The sequence below is a fragment of the Schistocerca gregaria genome, chromosome 4 (genome assembly GCF_023897955.1).
Source record: "Schistocerca gregaria isolate iqSchGreg1 chromosome 4, iqSchGreg1.2, whole genome shotgun sequence".
Taxonomy (NCBI): domain Eukaryota; kingdom Metazoa; phylum Arthropoda; class Insecta; order Orthoptera; family Acrididae; genus Schistocerca; species Schistocerca gregaria.
In genome coordinates this window covers 653,356,810-653,375,263 of record NC_064923.1, presented here as the reverse complement: position 1 = coordinate 653,375,263, position 18,454 = coordinate 653,356,810, and the positions used below count along the sequence as shown (strand labels likewise).

The 18,454-nt window shown below is 45.0% G+C and overlaps 1 protein-coding gene across 1 annotated transcript in view; it reads right to left on the bottom strand.

The window, feature by feature from the left end:
* Nucleotides 1–6,190: 6,190 nt before the first annotated feature.
* Nucleotides 6,191–18,454, bottom strand: part of LOC126267393 (synaptic vesicle membrane protein VAT-1 homolog) — a 118,285-nt gene continuing 106,021 nt past the window's right edge. Inside the window, exon 8 of the mRNA XM_049972591.1 lies at nucleotides 6,191–6,654. Coding sequence (XP_049828548.1) covers nucleotides 6,382–6,654 — 273 coding nt within the window. The 3' untranslated portion in view covers nucleotides 6,191–6,381. The remainder of the gene's footprint in view (nucleotides 6,655–18,454) is intronic.

Genomic DNA, 18,454 nt, shown 5'->3' with positions numbered 1-18,454 from the left:
TAACTTAATGGCAGGATTCACAGTTCAGTACAAACATTTTCATGATCTATTTTCTGGATCTGAATTGATAACTGATACTGGTGCAAAACGTCTATACTTCACGTCTGTTTATGCCTAGTGATCCGGTCTCAATAAGGCACAAACAGAGCTTAGCTTAGTTAGCAATGGGTATAGGTGCTGGGTTTGATTCCGGGTCCAGAAAGACAACGTTTGTCATGTCATTTAAAGTTCAAATTTGTGTACACGTAGCTGTTGATGTGTTACGAGAACAATGATATTACTGGTGATTCGCTGTTAATGTTGAGATTTCCTTACAGTGCTTGTTGCGGTTAATCGCGTCTTTCTACTGGTTCGTCCAATACCAAGTTTCCAGATCCACTCGCCGTTGAGCTACCTTCAGCATGTGAATGGAAAACCTTTTAGAGAGCTAAAAACGTTTTCCAATTCCCGTACAGCTTTGTAACTCCATATATTGTCTCAAGTATTTAATTTTGACTAAGGATTACTGTACGATATATGTAAAATAATCCGTTTTCTCAGAACTTTTGGAACGTCATTTGTTGCAATTAAGGTTAGTTTAGGAGTGTTATGGGGTGTCTCATCGCTAAGAACGTGTTTTCTAATATGTTTTGTATGACGATATTAGTTGACACAGACTGACTGCCATAAAGACCTTTAGTCTCTTAGTAATCTCTTGCGGCACCCATTGTGTGTAGTCAAACCACTGTACCCCACGGGATTTTGGTATTTAGAGGACCTGCAACACAGCTATGTTATGTTGTTTGTATTCTGCAGTGACCCACATTCTTGCTGTCAAGTTTACATAACACTTATCCGACCCCTGATGACGTACGCAGCTTGTCTGGGGATGCACTCCGCCCGTCTACAGCTCATACGAAACAAAGAACTCAAAATCATATGCAATGCTCCACGATACACACGCATCGCGGACCTTCACTGGGAATACCGACTTGAGACTCTCACGGAGGTAATCCACAAACTCACCACAAGACTATACAAAAACTCCAGACAATTGCAGAACCCGTTTATTCTGAATCTGTGCAACTATGAGTACGACCATAGATGGAAACATAAAAGAACAAAAGACACTTGTAAGGACCTAACATCTATGGCCAAACACACGCAAACAACGGTACAGGCGAGCCCCTGTTAATCAGGCGCCATTACTAGATATCCAGCTGGAACACACTGCCGAATAACTGGCACCACACAGGGAAGCCGTACCGTACACTGCATGCAGACAAGCTCCACACATCCCCCAGACAGTGAGATGACCTATGGCCGATCTCCCACTACTATATAACGATCATGCCACTGTCTCAGAGGTATTTTCCCCTCTGCTCTTCAAATCACTACCCTCACTCGCGTTTCGTCCACTATCTATCACCTGATGGACCGTGTTGATGCATAGTCTTACCCAGACGAACGGATAAGATCACAGCCCAGCAACCTGTGATCCACTTACTAGATAACTAATATGTTGACGGGGGTGACAGCAGAAATTTTGGTCTGGTGACTACGTTGGTTCGGGCGTGGAGTGGCCCCATCTCTACTTGAGTCGTGCGTGGGCGTGGAGTGGCCCCATCTCTATTTGAGTCGTGCGTGTGTTCTGTCATCGCAACAACGTCGCGCAATCTTGTCCGATTTCTCGCAAACCGTCTGGCCGCACATAGCTGTAACGACAAATGCTGGAACATGTGTACACACTCGGTCGAGATGTCTCATCACGATAAAACATCTCACTACTTAACTGGACGTCTCAGTTGGTACTGACACTTTTCCACCAGTTTGGGTACTCAAAGTTTGTTCTCATGGTGTTCCTTGCGCCTAACATTAGACCTTTAGCAAAGGATGACCATCTGTGTGGAATTACTTGGACATTACGAGGCCGATAGTGACAGTTTTTGTCGAACATCGTCACAGACGATGAAACGGGTTCTTCAGCTCAAACAGGAAAACAAAAATGGCATTCAGTTCAGCGGTGCCAAAGCACGTCTTCTCCGAAAAAAATGAAGCTGCTGCCTCAGCCGGTAAAAATCATGGCGACGGTCTCGTGGGGACACTAAAGAGATTGTTCCCTATGCTGCAACTATCGACTCAAGTTTATTGTGCTACAGTCAGCAAATTGAAGAAACGGCTTCATCGTGTTTGTCGCCACAAAAAATTGAAACTAATTTTTCGATGACAATTCAATGCCTCACAGTTCTGCGCAGACGAGAACAGTTCATAAAACTTCATTGGACTGTTGTTCCTCACCTCTCCCTCCCCCAATCCTTCATTGTGGAATCACACACCTTCCGACTTACATCTGTTCGTCCCAATGAACGATGCAGCCTGTGGGAAGTAGTATGTGGATGGCAGAGACGTCATTCATGCAGCAAGACGTTGGCTTCGACGTCGACACCAGCATACTAGCCCTGCAGTAAGGTGGCATAATGATGCCACACTGAACGGAGACTACGTTGAAACATGTGTTTTTGTAGTCAAAAGATTGGGAATAATATGGTGTGTTTGAATCCTGAATAAAAGCAACCTGCTTTCAGAAAACCATTGGATTACTTATTGAACGCTCATCATATATTCGATTTTATTCTCCAATTCACAAATTTCTCTGGGTGGAATGTTTTGTTCCAGCGTAATCTAACTTGACAGCAAAGTAGTCTGTGTGTAAGTAGGCTGTTTAGGTCTTTATTGGTAACGCCACGTAGCGCTCTGTATGAAAAATCACTGGCTGTGCTGTGTGCCGTCTGTGGCTGGGTTGCATTGTTTGCTATTGTAGTGTTGGGCAACTGGATGTTAACAGAGCGTAGCGTTGTGCAGTTGGTGAGCCGCCAGCAGTGGTGGATATGGGGAGTGAGATGGAGGTTTGAGAGCGAATGATCTGGGCGTGTGTCCATCAGAGACAGTAAATTTGTAAGACTGGATGTCATGAACATTATATATAACTTTTGAACGCTATTGAGGTAAATACATTGATTGTTCATCAAAATCTTTCATTTGCTAACTATGCCTATCAGTAGTCACTGCCTTTAGTAGTTTGAATCTTATTTAGCTGGCAGTAGTGGCGCTCGCTGTATTGCAGTAGTTTGAGTAACGAAGATTTTTATGAGGTAAGTGATTTGTGGAATGTATAGGTTAATTTTAGTCAGGGCTTTTTTGTAGGGATTACTGAAAGATTGCATTGCGCTAAAAATATTGTGCGTCACTTAAGTGTACGTCTGAGTACGTTCAGTTTTGCCCAGCTGTTTGAAAATTAACGTAGCAGCACAGTAATTCATTAACTTTTCAAAGGGGACATAAGTGGAATATTTACTTCAACACCCATCTGTAACTATGCGATTTCAATTTGTTTTATTAAGGTAAGATTTCAAATCAACATTAACAGAAATTGACACGATTCCATACCTAAAAACGTAATCTTCCATAGTCATTACTTTACACGATCTCTCCTGATACGTTGTGGATGCGGCACAGCGGTTTGTCAAACAATAAGGAAAACGCCAAACAGGAGCAAAACATTCCTCATATGGCAGAGCATTATGGGACTTAAAATCTGAGGTCATCAGTCCCCTAGAGCTCAGAACCACTTAAACCTAACTAACCTAAGGACATCACATAACACCCAGCCATCACGAGGCAGAGAAAATCCCTGACCCCGCCGGGAATCGAAGCCGGGAACCTGGGCGTGGGAAGCGAGAAGGCTACAGCACGACCACGAGATGCGGGCCCCATTTTGTATTTTCATTGACAGTTGCCTCTGTCCACTGATGTCAAGGCAGTATTACTTTATCAGACCTATTTAGTCATACAAGCGTATGAAATATTGCCAAAGATGAACGTAATTGAAAAGAATTCAAAAGCGGTGAAGTGTAACATTGTAACGAGGTTTCCACGTTAAAAATGGTTGATTATTCTAGTGGAGAATTGTGCTTGAGACTTGTCAAAGTGCAGCTACGTCACCTGATATCAAAGTATCAGACTTCCTTTGCAGCAGCACCGGTCCGCTAACACGTATCCGCACAGCGCTCCAAGACAAACCTGTTCCACCCCACCCCTTTGTAACCAGCTACGAGATCACCTGTATCGATGCACGGTTACTGCAGACATTTGTTGAGATCCGGGTTAGTGACTGTGGGGGCAGTTGGCGCATCACATGCGACGGCCGGTGCAGGACACCTCGCATTTACTGTCTGCTGGTTTCGCTGCCGTTACTCACCGCAGCCTGGACGGATACGGAAGTCCTGTCGTGATGACGGCTTATTAGTGGAACTGCAACCAATAACCGAATGCTGACTCCAGATACAAGGTTGGTACAATACTCCATTTTCTTAATGCCTTACAGGAGGGACTTGTGGCTCAAACAATAAGAGCGAAACAAATGTTGGCGTGGAGTATTGCATATGCAGATAAGCCGTCTTATCTTCATGGAACATGAAAATATTTTTAATGCATATTTGAGACAACCCAATAAGGTTAACCGTAGATGCATATAAATTTGAAAAGGATACCACTTATTTCGCAAACATATCGCAGATTGAAGATTTCCTGCAAAAATGATACGGAGAGGGAAACGAAGCCTTCAGAACGGACGTATGAGGTTTATCATGTACAAAGTAATATGAAGAGATTTAACACAGATTTGTTTTGGGTGTGGGGGCTTTGCTGTGGCAACGCGACAGTCTGCGTTTTCTGTGTAGTTCCTTAAGGCTCAAAATAATTTCAAGGATGCAAAAAAGCTGAATAGGTAGACAGCAACAAATGATGAACGTGAAGAACAAAATCTTCTTAAATATATCAAAGTGAATTTGGTCGGGCACGTTGTACTGTGTATCCCTTCCAAAACCAGTGTCATTAAAATGTAAAGGAGATGTACGGCATGCTAACATTTATGTGCAAGACTGCCTAGCGAAAGAGAATAAAATGACGTGTTACATCTTCAAAGACACTTCAGCCGTCAACTGATCTAGCCAAGACGTTTTTGACTGTCTTCCGACCTCTATCTTTCTGCTCACAAAGAGCGTCCCGACGCTAATTGAAGGCCTAACCTCCTGTGGCCACTACACTCCGTTGCTACTCGTTATGTAGTCTTGCTTTTCAACTCCAGAGGTCTTGTTTTCCCTCTATTTCTAGTGAAATAGAGCGGAAATAAACCTGAATGCCTTTTACTCCCGCATCGGGCAAACTTCATTGTACGAATTTCATAATGCCAGTGACTCTGCAACATTTGAATCAAGGTAGATGCTCACAATATTTCTTATCTATCTAGGGAAAGTGGAAGGAATGAGTAAGAGGTAAGGCGTTAACTGGAATGTTAAATGATTAAACGAGTAACACACAGGTGAAGGAAGATGCTCAAGAATATGATACGACCGAGAGCCTTCAGTTCAGATACCAGACACACTAGTAAGTGGGACAGCATTACTGATACTGTTTCACGAACGCTAATGAAGCCGCATTAATACCTCTTAACTTGAGGTTTTGTTCACACAAGTAAACAATGTGAAAAATTGAGAATATGAGGTGAGAGAACGAGCTTCACTTGTTTTAAGCAGTAACGGTGAATATTTTTCGCTTGAAAATAATCATTTTAGCTCAGATTCTCGAACTGTCCTCATAATTTACGGAATCTACCAGGAAGTACTTTCTCGTTGTTAGTGTCATTGCCAAAACGGTGCTCTAATCTCGTATGTTTGGCACCCCTGTTTGATTCTACAGGAAAGGTTGAAGGATGCTATGCCAAGGCGTAAAGCATTCTCCTTGATTTTTAAGACTAATCTTTTTTTTAAAAGCAATGTTATGTGCAACGTACAGTCCAAGAAAGTCATCTGAAAAATCTTGCGGTATCTCAGAAAAAAATTGTCTGCAAGATGGTGAACAGACACGGAAATGGATGTAGTTGGACAAAGGAAAGTAGGTTAATTTACATGGCTCTGTCACCACGAACAATATCTGAAAATTATGAAGTACCCAGCACTCGGATGGTGTCGTCCATTTACCTGTTTGGCACACTCACCGTACCTTAGCTGGGTTTACACACTGGTCTAGCTTTACAGGTTAAAATTACTCTGCCTAAAGTTTGACATGTTTTACCTTCGGAGAACCGGTACAGATCTGTACGTCATGCTCAGTACCTGAGAAGTATGTGGGGTGAGATGTTTCACACAGTAACTCACTGCTCAATTTTGTTCATTATAAACTTCATTGAAAGTGCCATTTGGGTTTATAAGTTTACAGCATCGGATAATATGCAATTGCTACAGTTAAAAGTTTTACCACGAAGAGCCATTAAAACCTTAAAACTTTAGCTGAAGCATTTGTACTGACGGCACTATATAGCCTGAAATTCCCAGCAGCGCCTTATCAAGGCGCGCTGACATCAGTCGTATCCTCTGCGACCGTCTCTTCTGCTTGTTCCAGATGAGGGGGTTCGACCACCGTTGGTTCCGCAGGAGGCGCGGAGTCTTCCTTCTGAACTTCTGGGTCAGCTTCTTTTGCCTCCTCCACTGCTCCTGGCTGTGGCTCTACCGCAGTTTCAACTTCCACAGCTGGTGTCTCAGCTGCCTTCTGCTTGACCTCCAGAATCACTTTTCCCAAGTTCTCACGTCTGCATAGTTGCGTTATGCCTTCAACCACCTGCAAGTATCCAAATGTTACAGAGGAGACTTTTTCCTAGGAAGTTTATAAATACTTAGCACAGGGTACTCACATCTTCGAAGGGCAGAACAGCATGAATGCAGGGCTGTATTTTGCCACTGGAATAATGCTTAAATATTTCATTTAGAGATCGCTGCACTGCCTCCGGATGAAGGTCCAACCACATGCCAATGTTCACTCCTGCTATGCAGTAGTTTTTACTAACTACATCCGCAGAGGACACCGATCCGCTATCCCATTTAGGTCGCATTAAGCCCCATGACGTATATTTTGAGTATGTAGCTGTGCTGTTCGACCCTGAAAAAAGTGTCATTAACAAATTATGCTAAAAAGCATACGGCAAACAGCTGATACAACGGATCCGACTACCAACCCTTGTAAGCCACTGAATATTTGTTTAGGAGAACTGGGTTTAGCCACAAGGAGTACAAGATAAGGGCCATTTGTGAATACCTGCACTCTTACTACACCCAGCTTTTAAGGAACATCGTACGCTTTCAACGTATTAGTCCGAAGATTTTTGTGGTTTTAGGGCACACAGTTACAGTGGTCATTAGCGACCAGACAATCATGAATGCACTGCGAGGCACAATATTGTGACAAACTAAAAAGGACAACACTAAAAGGCACACTAACAAGCAAGGGATTAAAAGAAAACACCATAATGGAATGTCCTTGGACAGGTTTGTCAATTAGATAAAACTAAGAACGCGAGCAGCTGCTCCTGGATCATCCGCTAAAACGTCATCCAGAGTACATGGCAGGCCAAGATCAATGCGCTGTGTATTGAAATTCGCGCAGAACGGCGCCGGCGCAGAACGGCGCCGGCGCAGAACGGCGCCGGCGCAGAACGGCGCCGGCGCAGAACGGCGCCGGCGCAGAACGGCGCCGGCGCAGAACGGCGCCGGCGCAGAACGGCGCCGGCGCAGAACGGCGCCGGCGCAGAACGGCGCCGGCGCAGAACGGCGCCGGCGCAGAACGGCGCCGGCGCAGAACGGCGCCGGCGCAGAACGGCGCCGGCGCAGAACGGCGCCGGCGCAGAACGGCGCCGGCGCAGAACGGCGCCGGCGCAGAACGGCGCCGGCGCAGAACCGGGCTGCTGAAGAGAGCGTTGGATCCGGTGCACGAAAGGGTGAACCAGATACATATCACAGGCTCTGGATGGCGCTCATGGAATCAGCAGATGACATCCTGAAAGGTCGCCCTGGAAGAGAAGAGCCCCCAGTCTGGTTTGGAGATGTTCCAACTACTTGAACTTGGAGACTGGGTATGATGCAGGAGACGAATAACAAGGGAAGTGACCGCTCGAATACGTATCGCAAAGAGCTATCCACTCAAATGATGTGCAAGTTAGGTGTGAGTTGTGTCCGAAAGAAAAGTAGGGGCGCCAGCATTGAGGCAGACAAGATTGAGGTGGTTGGTCTGCTAACCGGGAGCCTCTCGGGCTGGATGACGGAGAGCCGCAAAGGGGATGGTGGGCATTGACCAGTCAACAAAAAATGGTGCAGGTAGCTGAGTAATAATTTGCATCATGTCTGCCCTAGTAACGGCAGATGACGATGGAATGTAAACCGTACAAATGGGAATGTGAAAGTGGGGGAGAGTAATTCGGACGGCAACTGCCTGCAGATCTGTGTGCAATGTGATGCGATCGTAGTAAATACCGTCCTGGACCAGCAACAGAACCCCTCCATGAGCCGGAATACCTGCCACAGGGGGTAGGTCAAAACGCACAGATGCATAGTGTGCCAAGTCAATACGATCGCATTGGCGTAGCTCCGTTTCCTGGAGAGCTACTACGAGGTGACAGTGCAAGCGTAGCAGCAACTTTACGTTCTCTCTGATGGGGCGAATGCCGCGAATATTCCAATGGAGAAGTGCCATCGTCAAAAGAAAAGGGTAAGAAGGGATCGCCTCGAAGGCCGCCGAGGGCCTGGCTTCCTGCGAGCACTGCTGCCTCCATCAATAGGCGGAGAGCCATCGTCCATTTTTTTAATAGGTTCGTCGGCCATCATGTTAAGCTGGTCTGGAGGGGGAGCTTCCCCCGCCGGTGAACGGCCATATGTTCGGCTACCACCAGTGCGGCCAGGCGAAACTGATGACGGCCTAGGGCCGCAATACGCTGGGTGTCGCAGGAGAAGAAACTCGCCGTGGCGGAGAAGGATAACTTTTCTTCCCATGAGCCTTCTTGAAAGGTCGTTTAGTCCAAGCACTGGTCGATGGCTGGGAGTTCAGGGTACGTAGGAAGTCCTCACGAGACGGTTCCTTCTTAAAGGCCCGTGCATCTGACTTCTGGGTAGGAGTCTTGGCAGAAGCTGATGAAGGTGACGGGAGGAAGAGGAGACGCTGACCTGGCGATCTTTGCAATAGCCGAACGGACCACCATAGCGCTAAAGGTCAGATCGCTTGTGTCCGTTGATACCTCCCTGGTACGCTGGCCGAGGAGAGGCGAGGACGGTACTGTACTTACCTGCTGGGAGCAGCGTGCGCTTTCTACTAGCAGTAAGCTTGCGAGCAGCCGAGGTGGACACCGTCTTTGACCCGAATTCCCTGTGTACAACGTTCGTCTTTTAGATGTGGCAGTCGTGAGAGGACGCTGTATGGTCACCCTGACAGTTGACGCAGGGAGACAGATTGACAGTCACCCTCATGGGCGTCCCTGCCAAAAGTAATGCATTTAGCTGCATTAGACCAAGACAGGTGGGCGTGGTTAAAACGCTGATACCAGTAGCAGTGCGTAGGTGTCACGACATAGGGGCGAACAGAAGTAACCTGGCAGCCCGCTTTGATGCGGGACGGCAGCTGAACACTATCAAAGGTCCAGAAAAGTGTCCGGGTCGGTAGGTCATTGTTTACCTTTCCCATGACCCTATGGACAGCCGTCACGCCCTGCTCAGCGAGGAGAAAACCCTCGGCAGTCAATCCGTCGAGTGATCGAATAGATACCACACAGGCTGTGAGCCTCCATCCAGAAAAGGGAACGTGTACAGGAGTGTGGCCCGAAGGACCTCTTAGTATCCAAGAAGAGCACTGTTATGCATCCTGGTACAAGATGTGACAGGTCCGACTATGGCATCTACGCCCTTCTGAATAACCAAAGGGGTGACAGATGAAAAATCTGTTCCGTCCTCAGATCGAGGAACTACGATGAACTTTGGGGCAGGCGGTAGTACTTTTTTCACTGGTGGCTGGTCGAGTTTCCGTGTTTAGGCAGAAGTCTAGAGAGAAGAGAAATCCATTGCGGATGAATCCTCCACAATTAACAGAGTCTCCGATGGCGTGCTCGTTCCTTGTGAGGACCCTCTCAGAGGGCGCTCAGGTAACACCTGAGCGGGGAATTACGCTTTACCCCGTAACCGGCTACGCGTGCGAACGCTTGGGTTGGCCTCCATGCAAGCAAAGGGAGGAAAGAAAAATACGAAAAAAAGGTTGAGAAAGGACAGACTGTCTCAAACGCCGAGGTGGAGACCACACGGTGGACAAGAAGGCAAGGAAAACAGTGAGCGGGAGAAGGACAAAGAAAGGAAACTAAGGAAGAAGCCATAGTAAGCGAAAAACCAAAATGACCACAAAGGAAAGTCGTTGCACCGTCCGTCTCCAGACGCAGGCCAAACTACCCCCTTGAGAGCGTGGGACTCCTTTAAGGCGCCTCTTAAGACAGGCAGGAATACATCGGGCCTGTTCTTACCCCGGACCTGCAGGGGTGCCAGCGGATATGGTAGCAGCATCTATAACGTACTCGACGAATTGAGAACAGGCTGAAGAACGTCAACACTGCTCTCCAACGCAATTGGATCACCATCTTTCTATACTGGTCAGACTACTCTTGTTGCCTTCGGCCTGTAGTCGTTTTATGGTCTAACTCAGTAAAGGCATCCCGCTTCAGCCACGTGTGAGTATGAGACATATCACATGCCCCGTTGAGGCTACTTTACCGTCGTCACACTGTTAAAGCTTTTTCAGCGCTACCTGTAGCTTTCATCCTGAAGAGTACACAGCGCCCTTCTCTACACGAGTTGCTACGTCACGCTATCACAAACCATTTTCCAAAACATGACAATTGAACTATTTCACAAGATGGTACATGCCCTACTCAGTAGGGTAAGACTTCCATTCCTATTTAGTTTGAGGTAACAAAATCATCTATTTGACATGTTTCCTTGTTACCACACTTAGTCTAAGATTTATTTATATAAATATAGACGCGTCCGAATGGATGCAACTAAACCACTTTCTGGTATTTCAATTATCACAGAAGTTTTATTTTAAATCGATGGGTTGTAAAAATACGTTAATTATTTCATCCTGGACGGACTAAGATCGAATTTGGTAGCACTTTCTACAGTTTAGAAACCCCTTATCATTGTGACTGATTAGTCGCCGATTGGCATAGACAAAGCCTTTTGTGAAAGGCTGTGGATCTATTTACGAAAGTTTCTTAAAGGGGGAAAAATTTTAGGCGTTTGGAATCCGTTTCTGCTTGAGAATGTTGGCAAGTGGGTAGGAAACACGAAGCATAGATGCAAGTCCATGGATACCCCTTATCAGCAGGAAAGGCGAAGATTTATCAGCTACGACAGAGCCGAAAGGAACAGAATTTGTAAGTCAGGGGCAGTTTAAGAGAAATACGAAAGGGCAATAGTTGATGTACGTTACGCAGAGATGGAAAGACTACAATAGCATCAAATCAGTCTAATGAGAGTGTGTCCCCGTAGCTTCCGTTCCGATTTATGGAATTTCAGCTGCTCTGTCTGCATTGACAGCCCTTTATCGTTATTACAGCACACCCAACGCCATACCAGTGGCAGTTCACTGGCCTCTCAACGATAATAAGGACTAGCGAAGTGTCTTATTTATGAAATTGAGACTAATGTAAGGAAGTATTCAACCGATACCGAAAATAATTTTTCTACACGGGATCTGCACCATACCACGAGATGGAGTAAAGCATTCTGGCATGTGAGCTATTATATTCAGGCAAGGTATAATGACAGCCCTTACTCGTCATAGAAAAGCTAAGTGTAGTAAGAGCGAACACGATTGTTACTGCACCGTTTCTCTGTTGTACTTACCTAGTAGTACCAACTTCCCGACAGGTCGGAGAATTTTTAGGCACTTCTCAAGATCGCTTCCACCATTCGTGTTTACCACGATATCAACACCTTCAGGGTAATTCTGCAGTATTTCGGTTTCATAGTTGTCATGACGAAATACCCGCTTCACGCCAAGAGAACGGAGCTTTTCGTGCTTTGATTCTGAAGCTGTCCCTACAACTTCCACATCGTCCACGGTCTGAGCAAGCTGGATGAGTGCCGTGCCGACACCACCTGAAATGAGACGGGAATTTGTATCGAATTAACGAAGATTCAGCGCCAGTGAGCTAAAGTAATGCAACTAAGTATTGAGCAGCAAATTCTGAGTATGCCACACCTGGTCCCAAGAGCACCAGAGGTTCCAATTTTGTTTTGTAGCTGGTTGCAGGAATTTTAGTTGTATTACTGCTATTTACATCCGAATATTCCATACTGAAGTCGCTAAGCTGATGTTTGGGTGCAATACCGGAGAAGTTCGAGTCCAGCATACCTGCCTTTGGACGTTCGAGGCATTTATTTCAGCACATCCTGTCGCTTAGTCCATTAAACAGTGTATGTGCTTCAGGTCAATCCCATGTTGCGTCTAAGACCATTTTCTGTGTCATTAACGTTATTTGATTTATCAGAAATCCTAAACACATTACAACCAGTTTCCCACATCCAGTGCACCTATTTTTACTTCAATCTCACCCAAATTTAGAAACTAAAGCTCTTCCACAACTTTCGCGTAACCGTGCACCCGTGTGTGGATGCTAATAGCTAAAATCCCAGACAACTATACGAGGACAACACCACTAAATTTCTGAGCAGTGTGTTCACATGGTACTTGTGCCTTGTCCGAAGGACTGAGTTATCCCTCATCTCAAATTTAACACTTTCTAAAATGCTCTTGAAACGGTAGTTACAAAACTTTTCAGTAGTCTTGATTCACCACGTAACGGTAAGTACACCAGGAACACTGTCTCCATTTCATATTCCTTCTCTTGTTCTTTCAGTTTCTGTAATTTGGTGGACCTATACGTTTTCAACACGTAAGTGAACTGGTTAACATTTTCGCATTACCAGCCCGTTTGCTCGAATTGATGCGACCGAGCAAATATTGCAGTGCGCCGTCTCTAGTCCTTTTACTTTACGACTGCTGCAGATAATGAATATTTTGTCCGTATAAAATACAGCCGACATTCTCGGTGGCTACAGGAGGTAGGTTTATGACACTACCGGTTATGATGGAATGAAAATTTCGGTGGCAGTCTAACGTAATGTTGAACAACGTGTCAAGTTCCCACATGGAAGTTGTATTTTGGGCCCTGGCAGTTTCATCGTGGTCGTTAGTCCAGTTTTCCGTTGTGATGTTAACGAGAACGCAAAAAGAATACCTGGATCCCTCTTTGTCCCAGTTAATTTATGTTCGACGTCATACGAGAATGTCGCTCTGCTGTTACGCTACGGCAGGTGTGTGTCTACATCCACACGGTTACTCTGCAATTCACACTTCGTGCCTGGCAGAGGGTTCGCTCGAGCTCTGATTTCTCTTATGATCATTCCTCCCTACATTGATACCTTCAAAATATTTTCGCATTCGGAAGAGAAAGTTGGTAACGAATTTCGTAGACAGATCTCGTCGAAGAAAAAAAAAAGCCTTCGTTGTTGTGACTGCCACCCCAACTCACTTATCTATGACACTCACCCTTGTCGCGCGGTAACACGAAACGGGCTGCCCTTCTGTGCACCGTTTTGATGTCAGTCAGTTGAACCCCTTTAAGGATCCCATACCGCGCAGCATTATCCCAACACAGGGTGGTCGGACAAGTTTAATCTATGCTGTTTCTTGCATCTTCTAAGTGTTCTGCCAACAAAGCGCAGTCTGTATAGCCTTCCCCACTGCATTATCTACGTGGTCTCTCCAATTGAAGTTGCTCGTAATTGTATTTCCTAGGAATTTAGTCGAACTGACAGCCCTTAGATTCGTGCTATTTATGCAATGCTCTATACGATTTCTTTTAATACCCATGTGGATGACCTAGAACTCATGTTTAGGGCTAATTGTCACTTTTCGCACCATACAAAGATTCTATTTTTTTTAATTGGAACTGATCGTCTGATGATTTTACTAGGCGGTAAATTACAGCGTCATTTGCGAAAAGTGTAAGGGGCTGCTCAAGTTACCACCATCATTTATGTAAATCAAGAACACCACAGGGCCTATGACACTTCCTTGCGGAACGCCAGATATCACTTCTGTTCTACTCTATTTACCGTCTATCACAACGAACTGTGGTCCGAGAGGAAATCACGAATCCACTCACAACTGAGACCATACTTCATATGCATGCAATTTTATTAACAGTCTCTTGTGGGGAACGGTATCAAAAGTTTTCTCCTAGTATGAAATCGATTTGAGATCCCTTGTCGACAGCAGTCATTACTTCATGGGGATTAAGAACTAGTTGTGCTGCCCAAGAACGGTATTTTCAGAATCCGGGTTTGTTATGTATCAAGAGATTTTCTTCAAGGTCATTCATCATGTTCGAGTACATTTATGTCAGTGATCTGGGTCTGTAATTCAATGGGTTACTCTTATTTCCATTCTTGAACTTTGGTGCAACCCGTTCTACTTTCCAGTCTTCAGGAAGAGACCTTTCGCCAAGTGAGCGGTTGTATATGATCGCTGAGAAAGGCGCTATTCTGTCTGCATACTCAGAAAGGAACCCGACTGGTATACCATCTGGACCGGAAGACTTGCCTTAATTGATTTCAGTTGTTTCGCAACACATAACTTGTTCTGGAATATTTACTTCATCCTCTCTCGTGAAGACACTACGGAAACTATGTAGTAACTCCGTTTTAGCGGCACCATCATCCCAAACATTTCCATCGCTATCGCGCGGTGACGGTAGCGACTTTTGCCACTGGTGTACCTTACATATGACCAGAATCTCTAGGTTTCCTACAATATTTCGAGACTTTCGTTGTGGAAACTATTGAAAGCATCTCGCATTGACGCCCGCTCTGCATTTCGAGCTTCCGTGAAACTCAGCTAGTCTTGGGGATTTGCGTTTTTCTGGATTTGGTATGCTTTTTTCGTTGCTTCTGCAACAGTGTTCTGATGTTTTCAGTACAACGGTGTAACAGTCCCGTCGCTTATTAACTTATGCCATGTCAATATCTATTGCTGTTGATACTACACCTTCGAATTTCAGCCATATCTGGGCTACGGTTATGTACCTAGCTTAGAAGGAATCTAGAGTCACTCCTAGTATGAGATCAAGCGAATTTTTATCTGCTGTTTTAAATGGATATATTTTGCGTTTTTTTAGTGGTTTTGGTTGATATGGCTTTAAGCCTCGCTACAGTGACCTAGACTTCACTAACGCCTGTATCCGTCATGACGTTCTCTATTTGATTAGGATTATTTGTGGCTAAGAGGTCAAGCCTGTTTATGCAACCGTTTACAATTCGTGTGGGCCAATGAACTAGTTGTTCCAAGTAATTCTGAGAGAAAGTATTTAGTACGGTTTCGGAAAATAGTTCCCGTCTACCACCGGCTTCGAACATTTTCGCCAACAAATCGAGGGCAGATTGGAGTCTCCAGCAATTATAGCTGCTTGAGTGGAGTACTTATTTGTAACGAGATTCCAGTTTCCTTTTAACTGTTCAGCTACTGTGTATCTGAGACAAACACCACCACCTACTTTATTTCATCCACCCTTTCTGACGACTGTTGGCGCCTCAAAATTTCAGCAAAATTTACCTCCAGCTTTAGCCAGCTTTCTGTTCCTGTAACTATTTCAGCTTCAGTGCTTGCCATCAGCGCTTAAAGCTCTGACACGCTTTCCAAAACAGCTACGACAATTCACAAGTACACAGACTATTGCTAGGTTGATCGTCGTCTAAACTAGACTGTAACCTAAAGAACCGCCTACTCCACGCCACACAGATCTTGCTACACGTGTAGTCGCTTCCTGTGTGTAGTGGACACCTGACATCTAGCGGAACCCGAAACGTAGCCACACCATAGCAAATGCTATACGGATGTGACACTTGCTACATTATTACGTTATCGAAAATGGAATAAAAGTATGCACTAGTATACGAGAATGAGCCTAGTGAAAACTGCATCACATAAGTTTACCTGCGACCGACTGCATAAATACTTTTTCCGCGTTCGCAAGGCATCCGAATTTATACAGGCAGAAGTGGGCCACAACGAAGTTTAGACCAAGACTGACGGCATCTTTTAGGCTAATATCTTCCGGCAGCGGAAAGCAGTACTTGCGTTGGACGTGGACAACATGCCTAAACAGACCACCTTGCATTTGCAGACACAGCACTTTCTGGCCCGCCTGCAACAGAATATTAGAGCATTAGCTTTTCTCTTGGAAACTCCAGCTTTGCTGGGAAAAAGAAAGCGTGCCTTACCTGCAGATCGGTGACTGCACTGCCCACACGTGTCACGATGCCGGAACATTCGCTGCCCATGATAACCGGGAACAGTCTGTTCCTTATTATACCCAAGCGCAAGTAGTGGTCCGTGAGGTTTAGGCCGCAGTAATGGACTTCAACCTCGACGTGGTCGTCGCAAACATCTTTCTGTAGTGCCGCCTCTGTTACCTGCGACACGAATATGCGACTGTATTTCGAGCCTGTCACGACTGGACATTCGTTGAAACATTTTGCAGGGTAACAAGGTCCCAAATTCAGGTTATTAGCAGAAGTGGACAAGCTTCGTACTACCTCATCTATGAAGAGGCATCAAATATGTTTGTGGAAGAATCACTGAAGAGAATAGGCAGGCAAAAGGGTTAATACTGTTACTCCGTGTTCAGTGGGCGGACAAAGTTTCGTGCTTAGCTCCTGGGAGTCATTTTCCATGAAGACACTCGGCAACGTTCAGTAATTTACTGTGCCTGAAGACAAGGCAATTACGGGCAAGCGGCGATGGAAGTTACTGGGTTTGTGCTTCAAGCAGATTAAGCCACGGCTCATTCATCGCAGCAGACAGACAACTATCGCTATCTCATTTTTACTGTGCAGTTGTAAAGTTTGAAAACGCACGCTGTTGCCCGAATTTCATTTCGATACAGGAGGGTTCTCATTCTGAAGGTTAGTGAGGCTACAGTGATGTCTGAATAGGCAACATTTGAATAAAGCTGGGGTTAGCAGCATGCCAGCTCGTTGAGAAGGGAAGCTGTATACTATCCGAGTGGTAAGTCACTGCCACAACTGAAGTATTGCGTCCGAGGACAAACCATTTTGCTACAGCGCTGATTCACGCTTTTTCCTATTCGTTTTAAGGAGACAGTAACTCGTTCAGAAGCCGAGTTGCGAGTCAATTTAGGATCTATGGTTCTTGAAAGGCACCTAATTACATCAACTCGTACGGGGCAGAAGAAACATTTTACCATTTAAATGAAATACGATACGTTGGCTTACCTTTATTCTGCTGATACTGCCATGCGCTGTTAGTGTGACTGACGGTACCGGACGCGTGAGGTCAGTTGAAGGAATCTGCAAACATTTTTCTTACATCACTATTCGCAATCAACTATTTAAATACATTTTATTCGAACCGCCTGCAACTGAACGAAGGCGGTATTTGTTCCATCAGATGATTCGCTTCCATTTATTGAGGTATGTTCTACACAGCCACTGACGAAAAATAAAACTCAAAATGCGTCGGTATAGCTCAGTGATTATTTGGTGCAAACCTGAAGTCGGAGGTCCATAAACATTCCAGAGATGTATGTCACATTCAACACAAACTTCACCGTAGCCTATTTCTACATTAAATCTATTATGAAAGTTTGTATGACGCAGTGAACTACCTACGACAGTACCACACCAAACAACGTTTTGCAGGCGGCTCGAGAAGCATGTATCACCTGAACAGCAGTTAAATGGCCGTTTAGATTGTCTAGACACGAAGTCTAGATTCTACACTAAGATTTTTGACTAGTACATCAGCATTACACAACGTTAAGCCGTTTAAGACTTGTGGAGCTGCTAAATTATTCCACAACATTCCGTTGTGGAAACATACTATCAATAAATAACCGATATTAAACTTCTCTGGCATAGTATTTCAAGTGAAAATAGAACATTCTGTATTGTTACTGTCACGGTGCCTTACCACACTAGGCGCGGCAAACTGCAGAGGAAGCAGATCCATGGTTGCCGGTAACCACCTAGAAAAACAAACCAGACAGCGTAATTTATGGTGAAGAATCTATTACATACTGCGTATGAGCTTTGCAGCCTCATGGTTTGTGGGCATAAATGCTGTGTGTTCCACCAATTACGGTTTTAGAAAGAACCATGTACCCTGTCCCTGATAGCGGGTTGAATTTTAGCTACCTACAGACGTTAAGGCCGGCTTTGAGGAGTCCCTTAATAGCCAGAGCATTACCCGCCGAAGGCACAGAACGTTTGCATTGTGTATTTGTACATAAATACTCTCCAGAACCGTACGTCTACAACTGAAAATGAACGAAACGATTTTAAAAAATACACTTGTGGCTGAAGATCGTTGTCCGTGACTAAAACAGTTTCCTATATTTTAGTACTATGATCCAATACACAAGTCACACACAGTGTGTATCTGGTTAACTAGGTTATTCTTTCAGTTACAGAAATACCTACTTTATTCCTATATACTAGTTTTCCATCTCTGCGTTTCAGGATTTCGG